We start from the raw sequence: 24,354 nt of genomic DNA, 5'->3' as shown, positions 1-24,354 counted from the left end.
ACATTATCTTCCATGATATCTAATGATCCCAAGTATAAATGGACTGATTCAAAACTAAAAATATTGAAGAGCATTATATTTCATTAGTTTTAAACTAAATGATGAACCATATGTACCTTGAATCAATTCCTATTTAAAGATTGTGTTTTCTCAGACACCTATGAAGAAATACAGGAATCTAATGAGGGCACAGAAGTCATGCCAGCAAAAAAAGCTTCCCAATGCCAAAACAAAGAATATTTGGATCTGTTTATTTCCTAAGTATAATATGCCTACATTTAAAAAATTTTGGTCACATTTCTCAGACTAAATAGAAAATTAGATCAAAGTCACACATGACTACACTGCTTAAAAAGAAAACAAATGACCATACTTTTGCACTTTTTTTCACTAAAATGCTAAACGACCTTCCTCCCACCATCAACTAGAACAAATGTATATTACTTTCTGATGCAATGTACATTTTGAGTAGAAAGGGGTTAAACTACAGAGCACTAATGGCAGAGAAATGTTTCAAGTTTGACTAAAAAGGTTTCAGCTCTCTAAGAAAAAAAGGACAGAAGCTCCCTTTCACTAACCTCTTCTAAAAAATGAGCCTGACAACTTTTCAAAAGTCACTGAGAATGTCAAGAACAATCCTGAGTTCTTACTGCCTCCTCACAAGCTGGAATTTATCTACCCAAAATGAAAAAAAAAAGAAGCATACCATTTGCACGAACAAGACCAGATTTGCCTGAAGTGAAATGGCCTGGAGAAACAATGTCAGCTTATTTCAGTTTAAATCTAATTGTATTTTAGATAATTATACCTGGGGTGGGTTGGGGGGGAGGAGGCCGAGGGAGAGCTGCACGGAGGGGGTTGGAGACAAACAAAATTTCCAAACCAACCTTTTCAGCTTTGTTATATAAAGACTTAATTATATCTGAGCAATTACCACTGATAAAAACTTCAGGAAGATGTGACTAAAAAGAGGGTTTATGTCTTACAGAGAAGGCATTTAAAAACCAAGGTTTTGTATAGACGGGAGCCTAAAGGCCACTCATCTTGGCAAAAATAGTGATCCATGGCTATGTTTTGAAACACAGTTCTTATCAAGACTTTCAAGGTATTTTATTACTGCACTCTAATGGCATACACACATATTATATTTTTTACTGCATTGGAATTATGCTAATCACTCCTTTGAAGCCATCTTTATTTCTTGAGAAATATTTGCCTATAACCATAGTCACCTGTAACCTCTATTTGAAAAAATGCACCATCCACCCAGATTTCAGCATCATCAGAAAACTAAGCTAAGAGGAGCAGGAGGCTAGGAGACAGCTTTTAATGGGTCACACTTGACCAAAATGGGGTAGGCGGAAAGGCAGAATGGAAAGAAAATTAGACTGAAAGTCAGGACTTGTTTTCTACTTTGTCATCAGCCGGCTTGGGCAAGTTACTTCTCTTTGTGTTTTAAGCAAGGGGGTAAAGCTAGTTATTCCACTTACCTCCATAGGGTTGTTTGAAGGTCAAATGAGATAATAGACCTACAAAAGCCATGAGATGCATGAATCACAGCATTCAGCGGGCTGTCAGAATACCCTGAATATTACACTACACAGATGAGTGAATATAAGAGTCAAAGGAAGAGAAGTGATGACCACTCAGTTGTTGGGCCTGGGTGAATAGAAGGAAAAAGAAGGAAGTTCAATGTGAGGCAGGGGGGTGAGGGTAAGGGGGAGGGAAGGGGCTTTTTTTTTTTTGTGGGAAAGATGATGTTTTGTGTTTAAGGCAAGAATGAGATAACTAAGTAGAAATATCCTGCAGGCAAGAAGCTGGAGATGAAAAGAAAGGGGTGGACTAGGGTTAAAATAAGGAAAATCTCCAGAGAATTTGTTGAGAGGAAAAAAAAAGGCAACTTGCCTGAGCCAGTTAATGGGGGGGGTGGAGGGGATGTGAGGGGAGAGAGCGTAGAAGAAAGTAAAGATGATTTACTTGGAGAGAAAAAATATATTAACAGAGTGAATGATGCTCTTTTCTCTACGGGAGGAAAGAAAGAACTGTTAAGTGATTCAGAGAGGTCCATGAGGATCAGAACCAAGAAGATTAATAGCTTTAAAGAGTGGGAGGATATTGTTGTCTTTGAAAATAAAGTTGCAATGGAGTAGTAGAGAGGGAAGCAAGAATTCATGTGCTTTGAAGTAGAAAGATAGAAGAGAGAGTGGGCTAAAAGTTTATCAGTTTAGAAATGAGAAAATTAGGAAACAGAAACAGCAGAGAGGAATGAAGGTAGAGGAGAAAATGGGGAGAAGAGAGAGTGATAGCTTGAAGTAGACCATTGGTTATCATTGTACCCACGGTGAGAAGTGATAGCACCACTCCACATGAATACCAAATACGGTAAGACTGCACCTCTTATTTTACCTTGGGTGAAGCCAGTAAATGTCAAGTATCCACATGTAGCAAAGAGAATACTGATAAAGACAGAAACCAAGGTGGACACATGGATGATGCAGGACCACTTAGCTACTGTGCGTTCTTCCAAAGAACCATAAACTAAGAAGCAGTTATGGTGGCAAATAAATGCTGGGGAACAAAAAAGAAAAAAAAGCATTATTAAAGCAAGCACTAGTGTTCTCTTTTTACTTCTGAAAATTCAGAGATGTATGCTACTTTGGAATGCTAATAAATCGAAGTTCGAATATACTAATTTACTAGATATTTCAGAAAATTATTTTTTTAACAGCTTTGGGGATGAGAAATTTCATTCACGTTAGGCTTGTGCAGTCTCTTCGTGTCATTCAATTTTCTCTCCCATTTTCCATTTCCCAATGGCCTTTCCAATCTTAAAGGAAGTCTAAAGAACACTGTATTTTCAGTCCAAGGCTTCCTTTCCAATCTGGAATACAATGGATTAGCTTGAGACTTCTGGCCAATTTGTAATAATTTGTGTACAAGGTTTTGAAGAAGTCCATAACATTTGCTAGATTTTCAAGTTAAGAAACAAAATGTCTCTAATGAGTTTTCTGCATGAGAAAGACACTTGTCCAAATTGAAGTAAATTTTAGTGATGAGTGAGAAAAGTTTATGCCTAAATTTACAGTGGCACAAACTAGATCATATGCTGCTAATAAGATGTGTAAAACTTAAGATATCTGTTCTTCAGATATAACTATGAAATATAGCACCTTTTCATTGTATAAAAGACTCCATATTGAGAAAGGGCCTTTGAAACCATACACTCACCAAATGACATAACACCAACAGCCTGAATTGCATTGGGTTTTGCAAATACCCAGGCATCATCTGTTTTTGGTCTAAAAGAGAAATCAGTTAATTTGATGAATGATAAAGCATACAAGAATAAGCAAATCAGAGAACAAGAAATGCTGTCACAATATAAATCGAATCTCTTTAAGTCAGAAATTAATAAGGGACCTCCATTAATCTTATTTAACTGTAAATAAATTTCCCAGGAATATCAATGTTATCTATTAACCCCAGTCCTATAGTATGTCAAATACATAGGAAGACTCTATTTTTACATATTTAAAATATCCATTGACTACTTAGTTTCATGACTTTATTTATTCATCAATTTAACAACAAACATTTGTTATATACTCATTATTTGAGATACTCATTGAGGGAGACAGAAAAATTAATAATGCAGTATTCTTCCTCAGTTAATTAATACTGACCTTTATTTTCTTCTCACTCATTCTTCTAGGCTCATCCTACCCAAGGGAAATTCATAGTTGGCACTACAGTATATTGAGAAAGGTGGACTTGAACTAATATTGATCGATATACTTAGCTATATTCTGTGAACTATCCTATTTTATTTCCATCTTCACAGTAACACTTATGTGTTATTATCACCATTTAATATATTAGGAGAGTTAAGTTCTGGGTGGTGACATAACTTGTCAAGCTTCTTCAAATGGTAAGTGAAGTTGTTGTCTGTTTGGTCTGTCCATCCCAAAATCTCTTCCATACTGAACACTCAGTGGCCTCAAACTCGCACCTGTGCACATACTTCTCACAGAGGTTTTGGAAACATATACTTTAAATAGCTTGAAGAAGCCAATTTCTTAATGGAATTAAAATATTTGCCAGCCTGACTAGTGTTAGGGATTGGTTTTCCTGATAAACGCATCCCTGAAGAGCACAGGCAGCTCTTTAGTCAGATAGCCTGTGTTGATCTTCTGGCCTCTTCCATTTATTAGCTGTGTGATCTTAGGTTATTTACTTAACGTTTCTGTGCTTCAATTTTGATATCTATAAAATAAGGATAATAGTACCTAATTTATTGAGTTATTATGTGAATTAAATAATGTAAAACTTCTGACAGAGAGCTTAGCATATATTAAGTGTTCAATAGATGGTCACTCATATTATCAGCTTACATATTAGTATTGTTATTTCCCACTGTCATTTAATAAAATGTAGCAAAAAGTCGAAAAGTATTGCCAGCTTCCTTGAAAAAGCTTTAGCAAGACCTAAAGAATGAATGAAATTAGAAGAGGTGGACAGGGAAGAAAAGTCCTAGGAAAGCATAAAGGCACTAAATGTAAACCCTTCTATTTTATGTTTGTTATTAATTCTCCATATAGTAGACACAAAGAAGTCCCATTCGTTTTATCAAAGTTAGTGGGATTTATGCATTATATCATTTACTTTCACATTTGAAATGAGCAGTTACAGACACAAAGGAACTAGTTAACCTACAAGGGAGGTCTCTGGCTCTTAGAAGGCTTGCTCTGCTTCTCTTAGTTTTTGGAGTGGGAGTTGCTGCCACCTGCTGCCTCCACTACTCTTATTGCAATGAACATTAACCTCTAGCAGCCTACCTGTCAAAATCCAATGTTAATGTGAAAAAAATACATATTTTGTTTATGGTCCTTAAAAAAAGATTTTGAAAAGGTAGTACTAACAATTGTAGAAACTTGAACTTTTTAAATTTTCTATGTTTTAAAAGATCTACTTCCCCTGTTAAGGTATTTGCATGGAACGAAACTCATTTTTCCCTTTGGTACAGATTGTAGTAGTGTCCTACTCTTTAGCTCTTATATTAGTAATAAAAAGGTAAGGGTTTGATTTTCATTTGTCTTCTTCTTTTAAGTTAAAAATTTTTTTCCTGGTGCATGTGGCTCCTTGCATATATTCCTAGCTAAGATAGAGTGTGAAACAGCACCCAGAGATAATTTTGGATTTTCTATGTTCATCTTAATGATGCTGATTTTATAGGATGCAAACCTAAAGAGATGTTACAGATAAAAAATAATTTGTGTCCAAATTTAGGTAAAGAGAAAGAGACATTGATTATGGCTTTGCAATCTTTTATTAAAAAGCCTGTGACTGAATTTCAGAAACAATCATTTCACAGAAAAAAAAAAAGAGAGAAAGTCCCTTGATATATTTTATGAGGTTGCTGAAACCTTGATACCCAATGTGAATTACAAAATGAAGTTATACATTGCTCTAACTTTAGGCTAAAGACGCTGAAATAGAAAATGAAATATTATCAAAGGCAATCACAACAAAGTATAAGAAAAAAAATCATGACTATGAAGACTATTTTCCAATAAATTCAAGGTTAGGTCAGTAACAGAAGAATCTGTTAATATAATTCATTGCATTAACAGATTAATGGAGAAAAAAAAGTTTATGACCATTTCAAAATATGTAGAAAAGCCTACCATCCAGTATTTATTTTGATAAACATGCTAAACAAGCTATTAATAAAATAGAACTTCCTTAACCTGATAGGAATATCTACCAAAATCTATAGCAAATGACGTATTTAGAAGTGAAAGTTAAAAACATGACAATCAAAGGCAGAAATCAGATAAGGATGTTCACTATCACTGCTTCCAGAATACATTATTGGAATTTCTAGCTAATGCAATAAAGTAAGAAGTGATAAGATATAATAATTGGAAAGTAAAAAATCAATCGTACACAACGGAATTGTGTACACAGAAAAATCATGGGTATCTATTGACAAGTTACTGGGAGTATTTAGAGAGGTTACTGGATACAAGCTCAATACACAAAAAATAATAGGGTTGATGTACACAGATAACCAATAAAAATCTTTTTTAAATGACAGCAATAACAAAAATACTAAATATTTTAAAGATATGCATAATCTCAATGGCATAATATAATTTTATTGAAAGGCACAAACAACTGGAGAAATATAATATCCATACATATGAATGAGAAGACTCAATGTCAATTCTCCCCAATTTAATATTTTAAATCAAAGAATAAAATATGATGAAGGTAGAAATAATTTTTTTAAAAACCATAAAAGTAAAGATTGATATACATAATAAAATCAATGAAAGGTAAATCTAAAATGTCTGTATAAAAAACTTAATAATAAAGATAAGCTAAAAAGTAGGAGATGAGATTTGTCGTGCATATAACCAAAAAAGCGTTATTATCCAGTATACTAAACACTCTTGCATATCAATAAGAAAAAGATATTCCAGTGAACAATGGACAGCAATCAATTTATAGGAAAAAAATGAGAATGTCCAATAAATAAGCTACAGGTTTTCACTCTCCTTAATAATAAGAGAAATCTAAATGAACTCCATTAAAAAAGAGCATTTTACACTTAATTCAACAATAGTGATGTTGATAAATTACTGAGAAATGACAACTTGCAATTACTATGGAGGGAACTATAGATTGTTAAATGCTTTGGAGAAGAATTGGGCAAAGTTTGGTAAAGCTGAAGTTAATCAAAGCTTGTAAGCAAACAATTACATTTTTAGATATATACCCTAGGTCAGGGAAGTGCATATGTGAACAAAAATACATGGATAAGGATGTTCACTGCTGTATTGTTTTCATTAGCCAAACTTTGGAAATAACCTCAACATCCAGCAATACAATTGATAAATAAGTCCATATGTAAAATGTGACATAATCATAAATTTGTGTGCTGCAGAGCAATTAAAAAGTCACCCAGTGCTAACTGTATCTAAATGGAAACATACAGAATGCAATATTGAGGGAAAAAAGTGATTATGTATATTCTACAAACATACTATTTAATACTATATATTGCTGTCAATGCATAATGCATAGTTTAAGTATAAAAGCATAAACAAGAATGATTTAAACCAACTTAAACATAATAGTTATCTCTGAGAGAAAAGAAATGAATCCAATTTTAGAATAATAGTTACCAATAGGGAAAGAGAAATGAATCAACTTTTAAATATGATAGTCTATTGCTGATAAGGATTGGAAAGAAGCATAGAAAATTATTTCAAAAAATCTAGGCCAATTTCCTGCTTCATGAACTTTATATAATTATACAATATTTTCGACATAAAACCTCCCTGAATCTGAACCTAATTTTTAAACTGAAATTTCCATAAAAATTCTATGACTGAAACAACATGCTTCCTGCTTTCCGGTCATTTATTTAATTCATTCAATTTTCGACAAATGTTTATTGAGCACTAACTGTGTGGCAATCATTGTTATAATCACTGGGGTTACTGCAGGAAAAAAGACAAAAGAAAGAGATCAACTATCTTGGTGTATATCCTATATCGTAATCTAGAAAGAATGGCACTACACGGTGGTGTTTTCTGTGATGATGGAAATGTTCTATATCTGCTCTGTCCAATATGGTCATCACTAACCACATGTGGCTTTTGAGCATCTGAAATTATGGCTAGTGTGCCTGATTAATTATTTTTAATTTTATTAAATTTTATCTAATTTAAATTTAAATAGCCACATGAGGCTAGTTGTTACCATACGGGATAATACAAATCTAGAAGGAGACATGTACGTAATTTTTGTTTCAGAAAATCTAGTACCTCCTAATAGTCTAAAAGAGTTAAATTCCATAAAGAGGTTTTATTTTTCCTATAGTTTAACTAATGCCATAAATTTCAGCTATTTACCACTTGAACTTTCTGAGAGGTGAGTAGAATGAAGGAGCTGAGTATAACAATAAACAAGAATACTTTGTTAACTTATAAAGAACTATGGATATTAGAAAATTTTCAAAACAAATAAGAAAGCAAAACACAACAAACTGGGAAAAATAAATTCATACTGTCATTAGGAATAGAAACCAGGAGAAAAAAAAGTACATTAGTAGTAATATTGAAATGAATTAACTAAATAAAACTCAATTTGTTATTGTGAAGTGATTAAATTGAGAGATGAGAGCTTTTTTAAAAAAATAACTTAAAGAATAATCCATAATACTAAACGGAAAAGCTTTCAAATGATTACTCAAATTCAAACATATTAATTAACCTACAACTGTTCAGGAGTATTTCTTTTGTACAGAGCGAGGCGAGTTCTTTCTGAAGAAACTCCAAATTAAGAACTACTCTCCAATTTCTCTGCTTTAGATTCTTCTGTTGCTGTCAAAGTTCATTTCCCTGAGGAACAGAAACCAATTGCATTTATTGGTGTGTGTCTAGAGTCTGTAACGGAAGCCAGTAGTTCTGAAATTAGTCCACTGCAGTCAACACCAACCCTTCCGCAAGTGTTAATGTTACTGGCTGATGAAGGGGCCAGCAATTTACCTGCACTTGGTGCCTACCAGATTCTTTCATTAATGTGATTATTTGCTGACTACAGACCAAAGCGTGGTTAATATTATCAATTAAGGACAACTAAAACAGTAATAAACTTAATTTCTATTTTGAAAGACAACACTTTTCACTACTAAGGAAAACCATATTCAGTACAGCAAGCTATAAAGGAAAAAAATACGGTCTTTGAGGTTAGACAGACTTGGATTTAAACCTTAACTTTATGACATACTAGTGGGGTGACTGGGCAGATTACTCAGTGGCACCAATCTCAGTTTTCTCTGATATGGAACAGAGACAATACTAATAATTCTATTTTACCTATCTAACATAAGGGTTAAATGAGACAATGAATGAAAGAGTGTGGTATATAGTGGGTGACCAATGCAAAATGAGACTTTTCACTCTCTCTTTCCTTGTTATCATTAAAGTAACAGTACACATCTTAGTCTAGGTGTAAGGACCTTCAAGTACATGAAATGCAATCTTCATCATGGTATTTATATTCTTTTCAAGAATAAAGAGACCTTGGGGAAGGCAAGCTCTCTTATTTAAAATAAATAAATGATTAGTTTTGTAATAGATATACATGTAACTAGATGGGCGGTCATTTGGTTGATAATGATGAAAAGATGAAATGGTTCATTTATGCTTTAATATTCACAGTAAATATTCAGTATTCTATCCTGTACACCAAATTTCTGCACAAATGGGTGCAACTTCCAGCTGCATAAAGCCATTTTTGACAATCTCCAGGTATTTGGAGATTCTCGCCCCATTCCAAGGTTTATGTCTTAGCCCAGCCATTAGACTCCTCAACTAAGGAGTCTAGTTGTAGCTCTGTGGTGATATGATACATGGTGTGGAGACTACCATCAATGGGAGATAATTAAATGTTTGAATAAAAGAAGGCATTCATTAAACTTTAAGATATTTGACATCTAAAATGGATAGAGAGGCAAATTGCCTGATTATTTAATTACCGGATAACATCTTAGACTAATCACTTGAAAGAAAAAAAGTATAAAATTAACCTTTTACATTTTAAAACTTCTATCTATACACACACACATTATTCTTTTTTGTTACATAAATTTTCAGTTACAGAAAGGGTTTATTTTGTCAGTATTGCAAAGACAAAATTTCTTCCTTTTGTATTTTACCACAAAGAAAGATTACAAAATAATATATCAATATTATTGATAAGTACGGTGATTTTTAAGTTTATTGCTTGAACACTTAGCACTACCTTCTTATACAGAGACAAAGGCTACCTACCTGATCAGGATACTTAGAGTTTCACTTTCGGGAATTATCTGGAGATCCTGCATTTTGTTTTAATAAGTTAAAATGGTCTTGTACATATTATAAAATCTTGAGGGGTGTGTGTGTGTGTGTGTGTGTGTGTGTGTGTGTGTATTTAATAGTTTTGGAACAATGGAAAATAAATATCTCATGATCTTTACCAAATTAAAAACACAGTAACATTTAATGAATGCATAAATAAGAGGCAAAAGTAATCAATTCCTAATTTTGGATGCTAAATAAATATTGAACGAAACAAGATAAAATCATAGTTTAGTTATTTTTCTTCATAGATATCTCTTCCCAAAGCTTACAATGAAGTGGTAATTCAGATGGTACTTGTTCTTTCTTTTATTTCCTAATCTCACCATTGAGTAATAGCATAATAGTAGCTATAAACTGTAGAAAAGGGGATTAGATCCAGTAATAGCATAAATTTCAAGAATTTTCTAACCATTTTCCTCTTGCAGACTAAGTCTGCTATCTTCTATGGCATAGTGCAAGCCCTACAAAAAATAAAATAACTTCCCTAAGAAGAAAAATATATTTTAAATAAAATGTTTGAATTTGTACTTAGATCTTCAAGCAAATTAATAATCAAATGTTAAACTTGGACATCCAATCAAACATGATGGATGGGACAAATCAATTTATCTTCTTTCTCTCTCCTTAGCCCTCACTAAAATGCTCCCAAAGGAATTTAAAAGAGGGATAAATCCACTGGGGAGGGGATCATGGAAAAGAGACATGAATGGAGAAGATATTTTGTGAAAAGAAATGCAGATGCCTACCTACTTGGTGACTGCTGAGAATGGAAGGCATTACAACCACATAGAAGGAGCTAATGATGAGAAAGAGCTAATTCGCTTTGCAAATCCCTTGTGTGCACAGGACTCAGATACCTGAAAGCTACTCAGGATGCTCCTGAAAAAGGAGAAAAAAAGAAAAATGAAAGATCTGGGATCTTGGATATAGGGTATCTAACACAGAAAAAGAAAGTCCTAGAATGACAGTGGGGTAGCAAACAAAAATCAGCTCATCTACAAAGGAGCAAGAGGTCAAAAGGCTCTGGGAGAGAGACCTCCAGAAACAAATAATAAAATTGGTAGATTATCTTATGTGTGAGCATTTGAAAGAGTAATAAAAATGATCAAAATCAAAAGCTAAACTAGGAGAAAAGATTTACAAAAGCTATATCTTACAAAAGACTTTATCCAAAATATACAAAGAACACTAAAATTCAACAATAACACAAACAACCTAATTAAAAAATGGGCCAAAGATCTTAACAGACACCTTACCAAAGAAGATATAGAGATGGCAAGTAAGTATATGAAAAGATGTTCCACATCATATGTCATCAAGGAAATTATAATTAAAACACAACGAGCTACTACTATGCACCTATTAAAATGCCCCAAATCCAGAACACTCACAACACCAAATCCTGACAAGGGTGTGGAGCAACAGGAACTCTCATTTATTGCTGGAGGGAATAAAAATAGTACAGCCATTTTGGAAGACAGTTTGGCGGTTTCTTATAAAACTAAACATACTTTTGCTATTATGATCTAGCAATTGTACTCCTGGGTATTTATCCATAGGATTTGAAACATGCCTACACAGAAACTGCACATGATGTTTATAGCAGCTTTGTAACTGTCAGAACTTGAGAACAACCAAGATGCCCTTTAGTAGGAAAATGAAAAATCAGTCTATTGTACTTCCAAATAATAAAATATTATTCAGTGCTAAAAAGAAATAAACTATCAAGCCATGAAAAGACATGGAGGAAACTTAAAGGCATATTACTAAGTGCAAAAAGCCAATTTGAAAAGGCTACATACTGTATAATTCCAACTATATTTCATTCTGGAAAAGGCAAAACTATGGAGACAGTAAAAAGATTAGCACTTGCCAGGAGTTGGGGGTCAGGGGATGAGATGAATAGATGAAGCACAGAGGAATTTTAGGGCAGCGAAAATACTCTGCATGGTAATATAATGATGGATACACATAATTTTACATTTGTGGAAACCCACAGAATGTACAATACCAAAAGTGAACTCTAATGTAAACTGTAGATCTTGGGTGATTACAATGTACTAATCTAGGTCCATAAATTGTAACCAATGTTCCATTCTATTATGGGATGTTGATAAGAGGAGGGCATGCATATGTGTGGGTAGGAGGTATATGGAAAATATCTGCGCCTTCTCAACTTTGCTATGAATATAAAACTACTCTGAAAAATTAAAGTCTTAAAAAAAAAATCTAAACTAAACATCCAGTTAAACATGGTGAAAAACAAAATCAAAAGTAAGCGTTAATTCTAGAAAACACAAGTGTGCAAGAAGAGAAATATAACTATTTAATTTTAAATGTTGTGTTATATCTCCACATATTATGATATGGTAGAAGAGAAAAGATAATTTGAGAGAGCTAAATCCTCATCTACTATATGACAAGAAAACAGTGAGAATCCAGAAATAGCACTTATGAGCATATTACGGAGAAGTAAAAATGTAAATGCCAAAAGATACATCTGAAATAGGAGATTTGGTAGGAAGCTGTTCTAGTTCATTAAAAGCCATTAGTAATATTTGATTTATAAAAATATGTGAATGTATATTTTTGAGGAAAAATAAATTCAAATGAAAGCAATATTGGGGAAAAGCGGGATTCTTTAAAATGTCTTACAAAGCTTCAGAAAGATGATGGCAACGTAATGGAAGCTTACTATAAGGTTCAGATCATCTAAGAAACAATGATGCAGGTGTTTTAATATGTTTTAATACTAACATAAAATAGAGGCTGGCTTATAGTAGTTTTGGTATGGCAAATACTTTCAAAAGAATATAACTACTCTTATTCTAAAAAATCCAGTCATATGCTTGGTTACTTTTTTTTTTTTTTAGAAAACTTTGTGTGTGTGCGGGGGGGCTTGAAGTGGGGAGGTTTAGGGAGTTAAATTCATTTTGCAAAATTATCTCAGTTTGGGTTCTTAGATTCAGTGATTTCATCCTATTTTTAAAGACAAACCCCACCTTATTTTTACAATAGCTGAGTAGTAGTAATAAGGCAAAGCCATAGGAAGCAAGTCCAACCACCATATCTCCAGTCTTCACAGACTTATGAAAACAAGCTTCAGGGGCATTGCTTCTGATCCCCAGAACATAAGACCTCTGATCAGGAGGATCAAACATCACACCTCTCTGTGGTACCTGCCCAAAGTCTTTTAGACTAAACACAAGTACCTTCCAAATCATACAATCTCAGCAGAGCCTGCGTTTTTGTTAAAAGAGCCTTACATATTAACTTCAATCAGATACATCCGAGAATTAAGTGCTCTGAGCGGCACACAAAGGCTCCACGTTTCCTGTCACACCACAAGCTATTAAAGAGATAGGCAGGCCTGCTCACTTCCCCAGTTTGGGAGTCAGCTGACAGCTCTCTGCCACTTCCTGGCTCCTAGCTCACTTTTCTTCTGATTCTGTTATCTAGACAACTGTGATTTACATGAACATATAAAGCTGTTCAGGAAAGTTCTTTTTGGGAATCACTCTAAACATCAAAACCAATCTTTTTTTTTTTTTATACAAGTTTTGCATAAAACGAATCTTGAGTTTACATAAAATTTACATAAAACATTAAGCTGATTTTTTTTTTTTTGGCCAAAATATAATTTTGCTTTTTAATGTGAATCATATAAAAAGCTTACACAGCTTGGCACCACAAACATCACAACCACTTTTTTGGGACACCAACCATTTTGATTCTCATTCTGTCTCCTACTTTTTTTCTTTTTTTCCACTATTGGCTCTAATTCCTCTGACGACTATTTAAAAATTGGTGTCAACTATTTTTGTCAGCTGGGATTGAAAGGGCAGAGATTGCGTGGAAGGGGGCAGGATTTCACTTTTTAACATAATGAAAACTTGTTAGAATTATGAGTATTGTTTTAGTTCTCTACTGTATTTTTCAGAAAACAGAATTACATTAAAATACATATATTAAAGTTTATATTAAAATAAATGTAATTTCAGATGTGAGCTTCAGATAATTATTTTCCATTGAGGTTCTACTTGAGTTGTACCTCTCTACACCTTATATGCTGTCACTGTACAATCTTATCCATAGCAGACTCTCCCTAAACTCTAGACTTGAATTTCCAAAACGCCGTGTGACTTCTTTCTCTCTTTCCACCCCAAGTGTTACTCTATATCAAGATAGTAAAATATTAACAAATTATGTTTTTCCTGCTTCCTTTCTTATCCTGGTTAATAACTTATAGGAAGCTGGGTTCCTTCTTCTATGTTTCCATAGCACCCTGCTAATAACTCTATTAAATAGTCTATTGAGGTTATTTTTTATGTGTTTGTCCAATGCTAATTGACGGAACAGACTCTGACATTTTCTCCTTTTGGTGGTGTGTTCTGAACTATCTACCACTATGGTTATACAAACTGGAAACCTTGGCATCACCTTCTTTTTTTTCTTCTTCATCATTTCTACCAGCTTTGCTCTTATACTGTTCTAGTTGTCTTTTGCCTGTTTGCTTGCTATAGATAGCCTTCTTCCTGGTCTTTCTGCCTTCAATCTATGCTCATCTCTGTTGCAAGAGAAGTCCAATTGAAATGGATACTAGCTCTGGTCACCCTCCTGCTTAAGAACTTTCAATACTCCATTAAGTAAACAACAAACCCAAGTTTCTTAGCACTACACATAAAGCTTTCCTTTCATGTTAGTCGCTGCCAATCACCTATGATCAGTTCTTTGCATGTTCCAGCCAAACGTTCAGGTCAGAATCACCAAAACTCTAGTTACTTTCTAAACACAGAAGCTATATAGTGGGGGCAGTGAATTAGAAAAGTACCATCTTCAGCAGTTTTTCAAAAGAAATAATATGGAAACACAACTATTGCTAAAACTATGATAAAATATATATTTGAGGAGCAACATAAAAGCAACATAGTTTTTGAGAACGTTCTCAGTGGAAATACTTTAATTTTTATTTGATCGTTTCCTTGACTAATGGCAAAATGTCCCTCCTGTCCAAGTCCTTCGTAATATTAGAATCTTGAACTGTTTCTGCCATTATATACATCACACCTCTGGGCCCCACACACTCTGTCTACAATAGCTTCCAACCTTTCCCCACTTTCCTCTTTGACCCAATTAATGCCAGTACATTTTTTCAAGCAGCATATCATATACTATCTTATCTTGAAATATTACCTGCCTGCCCAGGTTGGGCTCAATCACCTTTCTCTGTTTCCATGGCACTTTCCCATAATTCTACTAAGTATTCTATTTATTATATGGAGGTTATCTTTCAAATATCTATTCTCTCCATCCACTTACTATAGGTATCTGAGGTCAGGGACTGTGGTTTCTTCATCTTCACAGCTCCAATACCTGGAAGAGTGACTGATATCAGCTATACATTTAATAAATAAATGCTTCTTGGCTGAAAGAACAGGCTACTCTATTTTTGCTCTTTGGTTGTGAATCTATACCAGAGACTAGTCTGTTTTCTAACTGGAAATAACAGACAGGTGGCAAAACTCGCTAAGGCAGCCATTTATAAAAATAATTGATGATGGGTAGAATGAGTTCTTAACACTGAGCACCTAGGCTGTTCCTTCAGCTCCACTAACATTTATAGTGACTGGGCTAATTTCTGAGAATATATTATTTTGCATTTGTTTTTCTGATTTTCATGTAGACGCAAGTCAAACGACAGTTCTATTTGTTGTCTCCTGTAGGCAATCTGTTAAAACTCACCACTAGCTCTAACAGTGCTGTAGAACTTGGAGTCAAATGGTAATTTAGCAAATGGGTTAGCAAATTTTGCTAGCATGGAAGTAGGCTTAGAAAAACTTCCTCTGACAGGAAATGTTTTTGTATGCAATTTCTATTGTCCCAGGATAATTTTTATTGCCTCATTACTTCAAAATTTTGTCAGTTAATCCTCAAGTTGAATCAACTAAACCCAGAAGGCACATGGATTCATTCATTTATTCAACTGATTATTTAACAGTCCTTTGCTGAATTCTAATTCTGTATTAGGCACTGTGATGAGTAATGGGTGTACAGTGTGTAAAAAGGTGATCCCTGTTCTCATGGAGTTTACAATATGATGAAAAAGACACAAAATAGACAATAAAACATATAAAAGATGAATAAAGACAATTTAATAAATAGCATGATTATATTATTCCTATGCATAGATCCCTTTTCACTTCCTATGATGAAAGTTCCAAATTTAAAAAACATTCAAGTTCTGAACCTACTCCTGTCTAACAAACTCTCAGGTAATAATCTCATCTCTGAAAAATTGGAAGATACTGGGCATGAACACTGAAATTCCTTTCACTGGTCTTTAGAATAAATCTGTATTTTATTTTTCCTACTCTTATCTTATCGTTTCAAGAGGAAGAAGTATCCCAACTCCTCTCCAAGGATTACTCTATATCATAAAATTCTAACTTTTCAAGATCTCCTGGGCAACTTCTGGCTCCATCTTTTGGCTTGATCTGTAACAAATTCAATATCTCTTATTGTAAAAAAGATAGAAGTCTTGCCCCTCTCAAGCCACTGTTTTGTCATGTCATTTGCATTCACTGATACTCTTTACACATAAATAAAAAGGGAGATTTGCAAAATTACTTTCCTATTATTCAGTTTCATCTTAATTCTCTCTAACCTGGCTTCCATCCATATTATGATTGAAACTCTGGAATGCTACTGGTAACTTCCTATTACCTGAAGTGGAAATCTGTAATTTGCGTTATACAATGTACGCCTGCATTGTTGCCTTGATTTTCTTTGAGATTATCCTTTACCCCACTCTCAGTTCATGTGCTTCAGTGGGGTTGACCCTATCCTTAGCATCAAGAATAGGCATGTAATCCAAACACAAGCAACTCTACAAAGGCCATGATGATAGGATTTGGGATTGTCATGGGCCCTCATTAAAGCCAATCAGAACTAAAACTGGAAGTGAGGCTGGAGGTAACTTATAACAGAAAGCTCTTTCTTTTTATACGGACTTGAACTTGAAAGGATTAGGCCGAGATTACAGAACTACCCTTGAACTTTACAGTAATGTGAATCAATCAATTCTTTTGTCTTAATTCAGTTAGGGTCTTGTGGTGGTTGTCATTTGCAACAAGAAGAACAATAATTTATATATTATCAAAAAATTCAGTGGCTAGTATTTCACAGAATTAATTATTCCTTTTTCCAAATATGTGCTATTCTTCTGTCTTCTGATCCTTTCTTTAATCCCTCTAGTTCTTCTTTATATATAGTATTATATTGTAGAATTTCAGAATTAGAATGGATAAGAGGTAAAGAAATTATTATGTATTGAGATCACTGGGGACAGCACATTTTATAATAATACCTGCAGAAAGTGTAGTTGTACTTTTTGGAATTTAGTTTGGAACACCAACCACACTATTGATTAAAATACTGTGAAAGAGATATCATATGAAGAGAAAATAGTTGTAAATTTGGACAGCATGTTATCATTTTTATTTTGAATATAAAGAATTGAATATTAATGAGGCATAGAATGAAGGTTTTCATAGCGGTGCCTCTGATTCTAGTTTGAAAAAGAATGGGAGAACTGTTTATTGCATTTTTATACCAACACACTTTCTGGAAAGCAATTAAATTGCCTTGCCACCTCAGTTTTGAGAAAGCAAAAGGTTAGAAAACACAATAAAACTGACCATTATTTCCAAAAAGAACTGAAAGTCATTGGACTGTGAGATATTTGAAACCATATCAAAAAGCAGAATTTATGGCCTTATGAGTTATAGAAAAGGAAATTGAATTGTGTGTTTTATTTTTAAAACACAACCACTAAAAAGGTGTTTCCATAGTAACAAGGTCAATACCAGTAGCCATTACAGACCTTCCTCCTTTCTGATAGTGGTTTTAAAGATATTTTTCAAATACCACTTTAAAAGCCCTAAGAAAAAATATAGCTTTTCTGATCATTCATCTGAACCAAAAATGAGGAAAAACACACATGGAGTATTGAATTTCTCATGTTTTATGGATTATGAGCATTCGTGGCTGCCATATTTTCAGAAAGAAGCCTGCCTGACTAGCTACTCTGCCAACCCCTGAACATGGAGTTTGATTAGCTTGATTGTAAATCTGGACAAACAGAAGTTGTTTGCAGTAGTATGCAAACAGAAATAAAAGGCGGCACAGTATTAAAAACACAACTTCTTTAGCATCTAAATATTGTAAGAGTTAAGTAAATAATCCCTGTTATTAGAAAAATATCAAAGTCTCAGATAAAATATCACCACTAGAGGAAGATTAGAAAGATACAGGCCTCATTTTATTTACAACAGAACTAAATAGCATTTTGGTCATAAAATCAATTCATTTAGGCTCACCAGGAAGTGGCCTCTCCTTTCTCTTTCCTTTGCATGGAGATACATTGCCTATATGATGATCATTTGTATCACCTTATCTTCCTCACTAAATAGTGAGTCCCTTGAGAGCAGGGATATTTTATTTATATATTATTTGTATTTACAATAGTATCCCATATAACATTTTGTACATAAAAATAGTTAAAAAAATAAGTGGAGAATTAATCATGAAAAATGACAAAAAAGTAACTAAAATAACATAAAATCTCTAGTCTATTTTTAGAAATGATATGTCAGTTACAAGAGTACTCATGATTTTAATCTCTTTAAACTAAGAGGCTCTAGATCCTGTTCACAGACTCACAAAACTGTCAAATAATAAATATAATTGCCTGATCCCTGGACAGATGCCCTCAGAATCTCTGTAGGTGGGGATCTGGCATCAATATTTTTAAAAGCTATTTGGGTAATTCTAATGTGAAGCCAAAGTTGAAAAATCATGCTTTAAACTGTTCTCCTGGAGCTCAATGAATAATTAACTTACTTCCAACTTTTAATTACTTGTTTTTTTTTCTCAATATTGCCCCATAGTACTATGCCAAATCTATAAGATTTTTTATTATAACCTAATGATTTATTCTCTAGAATCACTTTTCATAATAAAAGCTTAAATTAAAATAGTTCCATCTTGAACAATTAACAATTTCAGCCAAAAATCAGTATTTTTTGTATTCTGTTCCATATGCTTCTAGGCTTTTTGTTGCTATGAATTCAGTTTTTGAAAATCAGAACTGAATATAGTACCAACATAAAAGATGCTAAATAAATGTCAGTGCAATTTAATATATGCTTTTGTGCTGTTATGCTTACCTTTCCTGGGCCTGTAATGCCTTTTACACGTTTATCTATCTAAAACTAATTCAGATTCATCTTTCAAAACACACAGATCATATTTTTCTTCCTTCAGGAAGCCTTCCCCAATTCAGACACACTATTAAGCGCACTTTTCTTTGGCACTGCTACTGCCCCTTATATATGCTTGTATTTTACTCTTCTCATATTGTACTTTTTCTTTTTCTTTTTTTCTTTCCCCATACCTGATTGTGAACAACTTGCAGCAGGTGCTGACTTATGCCTCTTTGCTCCTTTGCTCTCAGAGCACAGCAAAAGAGCTACAAACAATAGGCATTCAATAAGTGTTTACTAAATGAAAGAATAAATGGCCACAGGTAAGTGAACCAGGTGAATTTCAAAAAACACTATTGTAATAGACTGAATTTTGTTCCCCTCCCTCCAAATTCATATGTTGAAGTCCTAACCCCCAATGAGGTGGAATCTGGAGATGGGGACCCTGGGAGATAATCAGATTTAGATGAGATCATGAGGGTGGGGCACTCTTGATGAGATTAGTGCCTTTAAAAAGAAAAGATACCAGAGAGCTTACTGTCTCTCTCACTTTTTGTCATATGAAGAAGACATAGCAAGAAGGCCAGGGAGAGATATCTCACTAGCATCAGACAATGCTAGCAGCCTCCAGAAGTATGAGAAAATAAATTTCTGTTGGTCAAGCCACCCAGTCTATAGTATTTTGTTCCAGCAACCCAAGCTGACTAATACAATTATGAACTTGGAATAAGTGGTTTGAAGAGAATATGAATATAAACATCAGAGAAAATTATGCCTTTCCTTTTAATTTAAATCCTTTAAAAAAAAATGGGTGTTTGTTTTTTTTCTGATAAAAGGCCATATCATATACAATTAGGCTAGATATTTATACTTCTTTCCAAATAAATTTGAGGCATAATTTTGGTATTTTCTTGGTAAACTCAGAAGCCTCGCATAAGCACAGTTTAAATGAAGTGATTTTGCAGAACAACAATTAATCAATAGGATAAAGTAAGCTACCTTGGGGACCACATTATCAATTACAGGTATTCATCAGACGTCCTTTTTTTTTTTTTTTTTCTCACAGATAACATTCATTGAAGATCTAGCATGCCCCTTGCACTATTCTAGGTATTATGTCTTAAACTAATTATATCTTTTAGGGGATAGGGAAAATAATTAAGATCTCATGGGAACTCCACAATGTATTAGTTATTTATTTATTCAACAAATATTTATTTATTGTGCATTATTGGAATCTAATTTTGTATTTAATACAAATTTAGTTAGTTTCATTCCCGCATTCTCTTGGGACTATGGCTATAAACTACCCAGTCCTTATCTGGTGAATCTATTCTGTAATCAAATCATAAAAACTGTGCAGTTTAGATCAGCAGTATCCACACTTCGAATTTCATGGATGAATAAATAAAAATTGGGGAACCAATACCAACTTAGAAACATTTTGTCTGGCCAAACAATAACTTTAAAAACAAATAAACACCACTATCAGCTTTCACTATGAGTTCACAAATGATAAAGCATTTTAACACGAAATAATTAAAGATTATAATCTTAGTAGAAAATAAAAGGTAGCTTCCAACATGACTGTTTAAAATCCAAAATATTCTGTATTCTTCTCTTGCAGCGTAGATTAATGAAACTTTGTTAAGAACAAATCCACCTCTGAGGTAGATACAGAAATGTCTGACATCTACAATTTTTGCTTCTCAGTGTTCTATTTCAATCCTATTTCTCACTATTCAAAATCTCTTCTTTATTCTAATTCTTAGGGCTGGCCATTAAAATAATAAGTAAACTCAGTTTAATCTCATTAGCCATGCAGGGTCCAAGGGAAAGATGCATGTGTACTTTGTTTTCTCATTTTGTCAAATACTAAAAATAAATGATGCTTCTGATACCACAATTACTTTACATTTCAGCATTTATGTCAAATAAATATCTATGTGAAGGTTATAAATCGAAGACCAACCAATATAGCAACAAAACTTACATGTGTGGACCCAGTGAAATTACCCTTGCCATTACAATTCCAAGAATCAGAGTTGTTAAAACTGTAGAAATAAGAGAGATCTGAAAAAGAAAATGTAAAGATATTATCAGTTTAGTAGAGACTATTTTACTGAAAATGTTAAGCGTTTCTCTCTTTACTTGAGTAAATGTATGTAATTTTAAATACAATTATTTATTAGTTTATTCTTATAGATTGGGGTAATAATCCCAGGTATGTAACTTTTTATCACTTCATAGTCTTAGTTTTCCCCTCCTAAATAGGAGAGCAAATATCATATATGACTATTGTAATCTTGCAATATGGATTTAAATGTTTTTAGTGGCTTTCTAGTGATTTTCCTTTGTAAAATTGTTTTTTTTCTTCATGCTCTATTTTAGTGTTAACCTGTGTTTTTTTCCCTATCTATAACTGCTGCTCTGCTTCTGTCTTTATCATACCCTCACCCTTCCAACACCCCCCCCATTCCTCCCCTCCCACAGACACACATTTTGGGATACATCTGCTTTTCTTATTTCTGTTCTCTACCTCTGTAACTCTATTTATTCTCTGTGATTTTGCTGTTTGGTCTGTGTTTCTAAGTCTTCTTTGCTTCTTCCCCTCTCGCTTGTCTCTATTTCAAAAGGTTCAAATATAAACTGGTCTATGTGTATATGTGTTCTGTGCATTCATTGCATTAGATCTATGTTTCTTCTCTTACTTTTTTTAATGGATAAACACACTTTAGGCTTTTTTTCTCTGATAAGAAGAATATAAAATTGCTTTTATTTAATTTTATTGTCATTAACCTTGTTTACTGTGGTGTTAGTTTTTATTCAGAAAGAAGATTCTACGAGTCCTCTGATGTTCTGAGGAACACAAATATTACGTAACATTCCCAAGGTCACACAGCAAGAAAGTAGCAGAAGGCGAACTCAAATGCAAGTACCCTAACTTCACATCAGAGCTCCTAACCACCCTGCTTTGCTTATTGAGAAATTTATTTAGTCTTTCAATATGATACTTTTAAAGAACATTTAGGAAAAATTTTTCAGATAATAATATGATAGAATTTTAGTAGCTTTCTTTTCATGAATTCTTTGCCTTCTGTTCTCAGAAAGTAACTTTTATATCAACATTGAACATGTGAATGGAAAACAGTTCAGCCATTTCAGATACTCTAACAAAAAAAGCCCCTTTTGATACACTCTTGTTCATTTCTGGATGACTGTTAGTAAAGGAAGGCAGAATTTTCAGAGTACTCTGGAATATTATCTCCATTCTCAACTCTACCTGGAAGGAGAGACTTCTAAACTGTAGATACACACCAAGCATCACAGTAAAAAGTTAAAATTCAATCAACTGTTTAAAATTTAAAAAAAAATTTCATCGGATGCTTGGCATTATGTAGATATAGCAACAATAATATTCTGGGTAAAATATAAACATTTTTTGAGAGTAAGGATATAAAATATAGCCAGACAAAGTTTATTCTATGTCGATGAGCATATGTGGTGAGTTGAATAATTGTTTGATTTAATTAGAAAGAAATCAGCATATGTCTTTAGCAATGCATATCATAAATATTAGCTAAATTCTCAAAAATTAATCAATCAACATGCTGACATTTCATTCTGATGGATAAAAAAATAGGCACAACAGACATTATAATTTACAAAGAAAATTGTAAGTCAATAAAGTGATTCATCCTTAATTCTAAATGTAGCTCAATTTTAAATTGTTTAACCTACTATCCATAAAAATGATAGAACATTTTCTAAAAAATTAGGTTTGGTTTAAGTATAGCCCTTCATATTTTCTAAAATTAAAATGGCTGCCTAATGTCAGAGTATCTACCTTAGAAAAGAAAAAGGACATATTTATTTCACACTTATCAAGTATTTAACCATCTATTCCCAAAAATAAGCTAAAGATTTAACTGTAGTTTATTCTAGCAAAATTATAAGTAAACTAAAAGAATATAAAGATAAATACTGTAATTAAGAACTTGGCCATATAGACAGTAGTTGGACAAACGTAAAAGATAAAAATTACCTTTCCAAGCTTTGCTATGTCCTTCGCTAAGGACAAAGGCAGAGTAAAGGCCACCGTGGAAAGCACAATAATGAAGCGGCGACCAATAAACAAGTTGTCGGGGTCAACTAAAACATAATAAATATTATAAAGTGTTTATAGGTATGAGTAACACACCAGTGACACAAGTAAATAGCCAAACATTGAATTATCAAAATGATTTAAATAATAATAAATACTATATTTCAAAGATTTTAAGAATAAGCTCCATAAACCATGTAAAACTAGAAATAATTCTCAAAAATATAAATACAAAATAACTTAAAGATGAACCTATGGTTCAAATAATGTTAAAATATTTCATATTTAAATTATTTTAATAGTCTCCTAATTAGTTTTCTTGTTTCTACCTTTCTTTGTCCCCATAGAGTATAGTACACTCTTAACCTAGAACACAGAGATCTTTTCCAAAGGCAAAAATAAAACCATTGTCACTCCTTGTCCAAAACCCTCTAATGGCAAAACTGTTCATTCAGAAAGTAAGCTACATGAAGATAGGGCATTTTCTAAGGCTTTTTTTTTTTTTTAATTTCTGTATTTCAAAGAGACTTGAACAATAGAACTTTAAGAAAATTTTAAAAATAAAGATTTAGATAAATATATTCACTATATTTCTACCCTTTTGTTGAGAAAGAAGTTTTTTTCCCTGAAGGAAAATAGAGAAAAGCAACTTGTTGGATAGAAAACAAGTCATAGGGAAGCTGCAGAAATCTGGTACACAACATAGACTCTGGGCTATCACAATGAGTAATAGTGTGTGTGTGGGGGGGAGTGTGCATGTGTGATCAAATGCAGCGCAATTTGTAAACACAAAATAAAACATACTTACAAGGATTTATATATTTTTTAAAGCTGTGCTAATTACAGTATTCGCTTCAGGAGCCATATATCTATGCCAATGAAGACACCATTCTTTAAATTTTTTTAGCCCATGTTAAATTCCTTCAGAGATCATGTTATATTTCTGAAATGTCCTTGGTACCACCAAGGACATTTGTTTTTTGTGCATTTATTTTTTATTTTATTTTTTGTGCATTTATTTTTTATGTTATTTTTTTTAATTTACTTAAATTAGTGTCAAGTATATAAT

At 33.1% G+C, this 24,354-nt stretch overlaps 1 protein-coding gene across 2 annotated transcripts in view; it reads right to left on the bottom strand.

Annotated features, from left to right (window-relative positions):
• The window catches only part of SLC38A11 (solute carrier family 38 member 11), a 52,793-nt gene that overhangs the window by 10,586 nt on the left and 17,853 nt on the right, over nucleotides 1-24,354 (bottom strand). For both annotated transcript variants that reach the window (XM_011358369.1, XM_011358377.1), the window contains 3 exons: nucleotides 21,174-21,253; nucleotides 3,229-3,299; nucleotides 2,407-2,568 (listed from right to left, as the gene is read on the bottom strand). In XM_011358369.1, the coding sequence (XP_011356671.1) occupies nucleotides 2,407-2,568; nucleotides 3,229-3,299; nucleotides 21,174-21,253 (313 nt within the window). The remainder of the gene's footprint in view (nucleotides 1-2,406; nucleotides 2,569-3,228; nucleotides 3,300-21,173; nucleotides 21,254-24,354) is intronic.

Source organism: Pteropus vampyrus, unplaced genomic scaffold (genome assembly GCF_000151845.1).
Source record: "Pteropus vampyrus isolate Shadow unplaced genomic scaffold, Pvam_2.0 Scaffold2, whole genome shotgun sequence".
Lineage (NCBI taxonomy): Eukaryota > Metazoa > Chordata > Mammalia > Chiroptera > Pteropodidae > Pteropus > Pteropus vampyrus.
The sequence above is the reverse complement of the archived record's forward strand: the minus strand, read 5'-3'. Positions and strand labels throughout refer to the sequence as shown.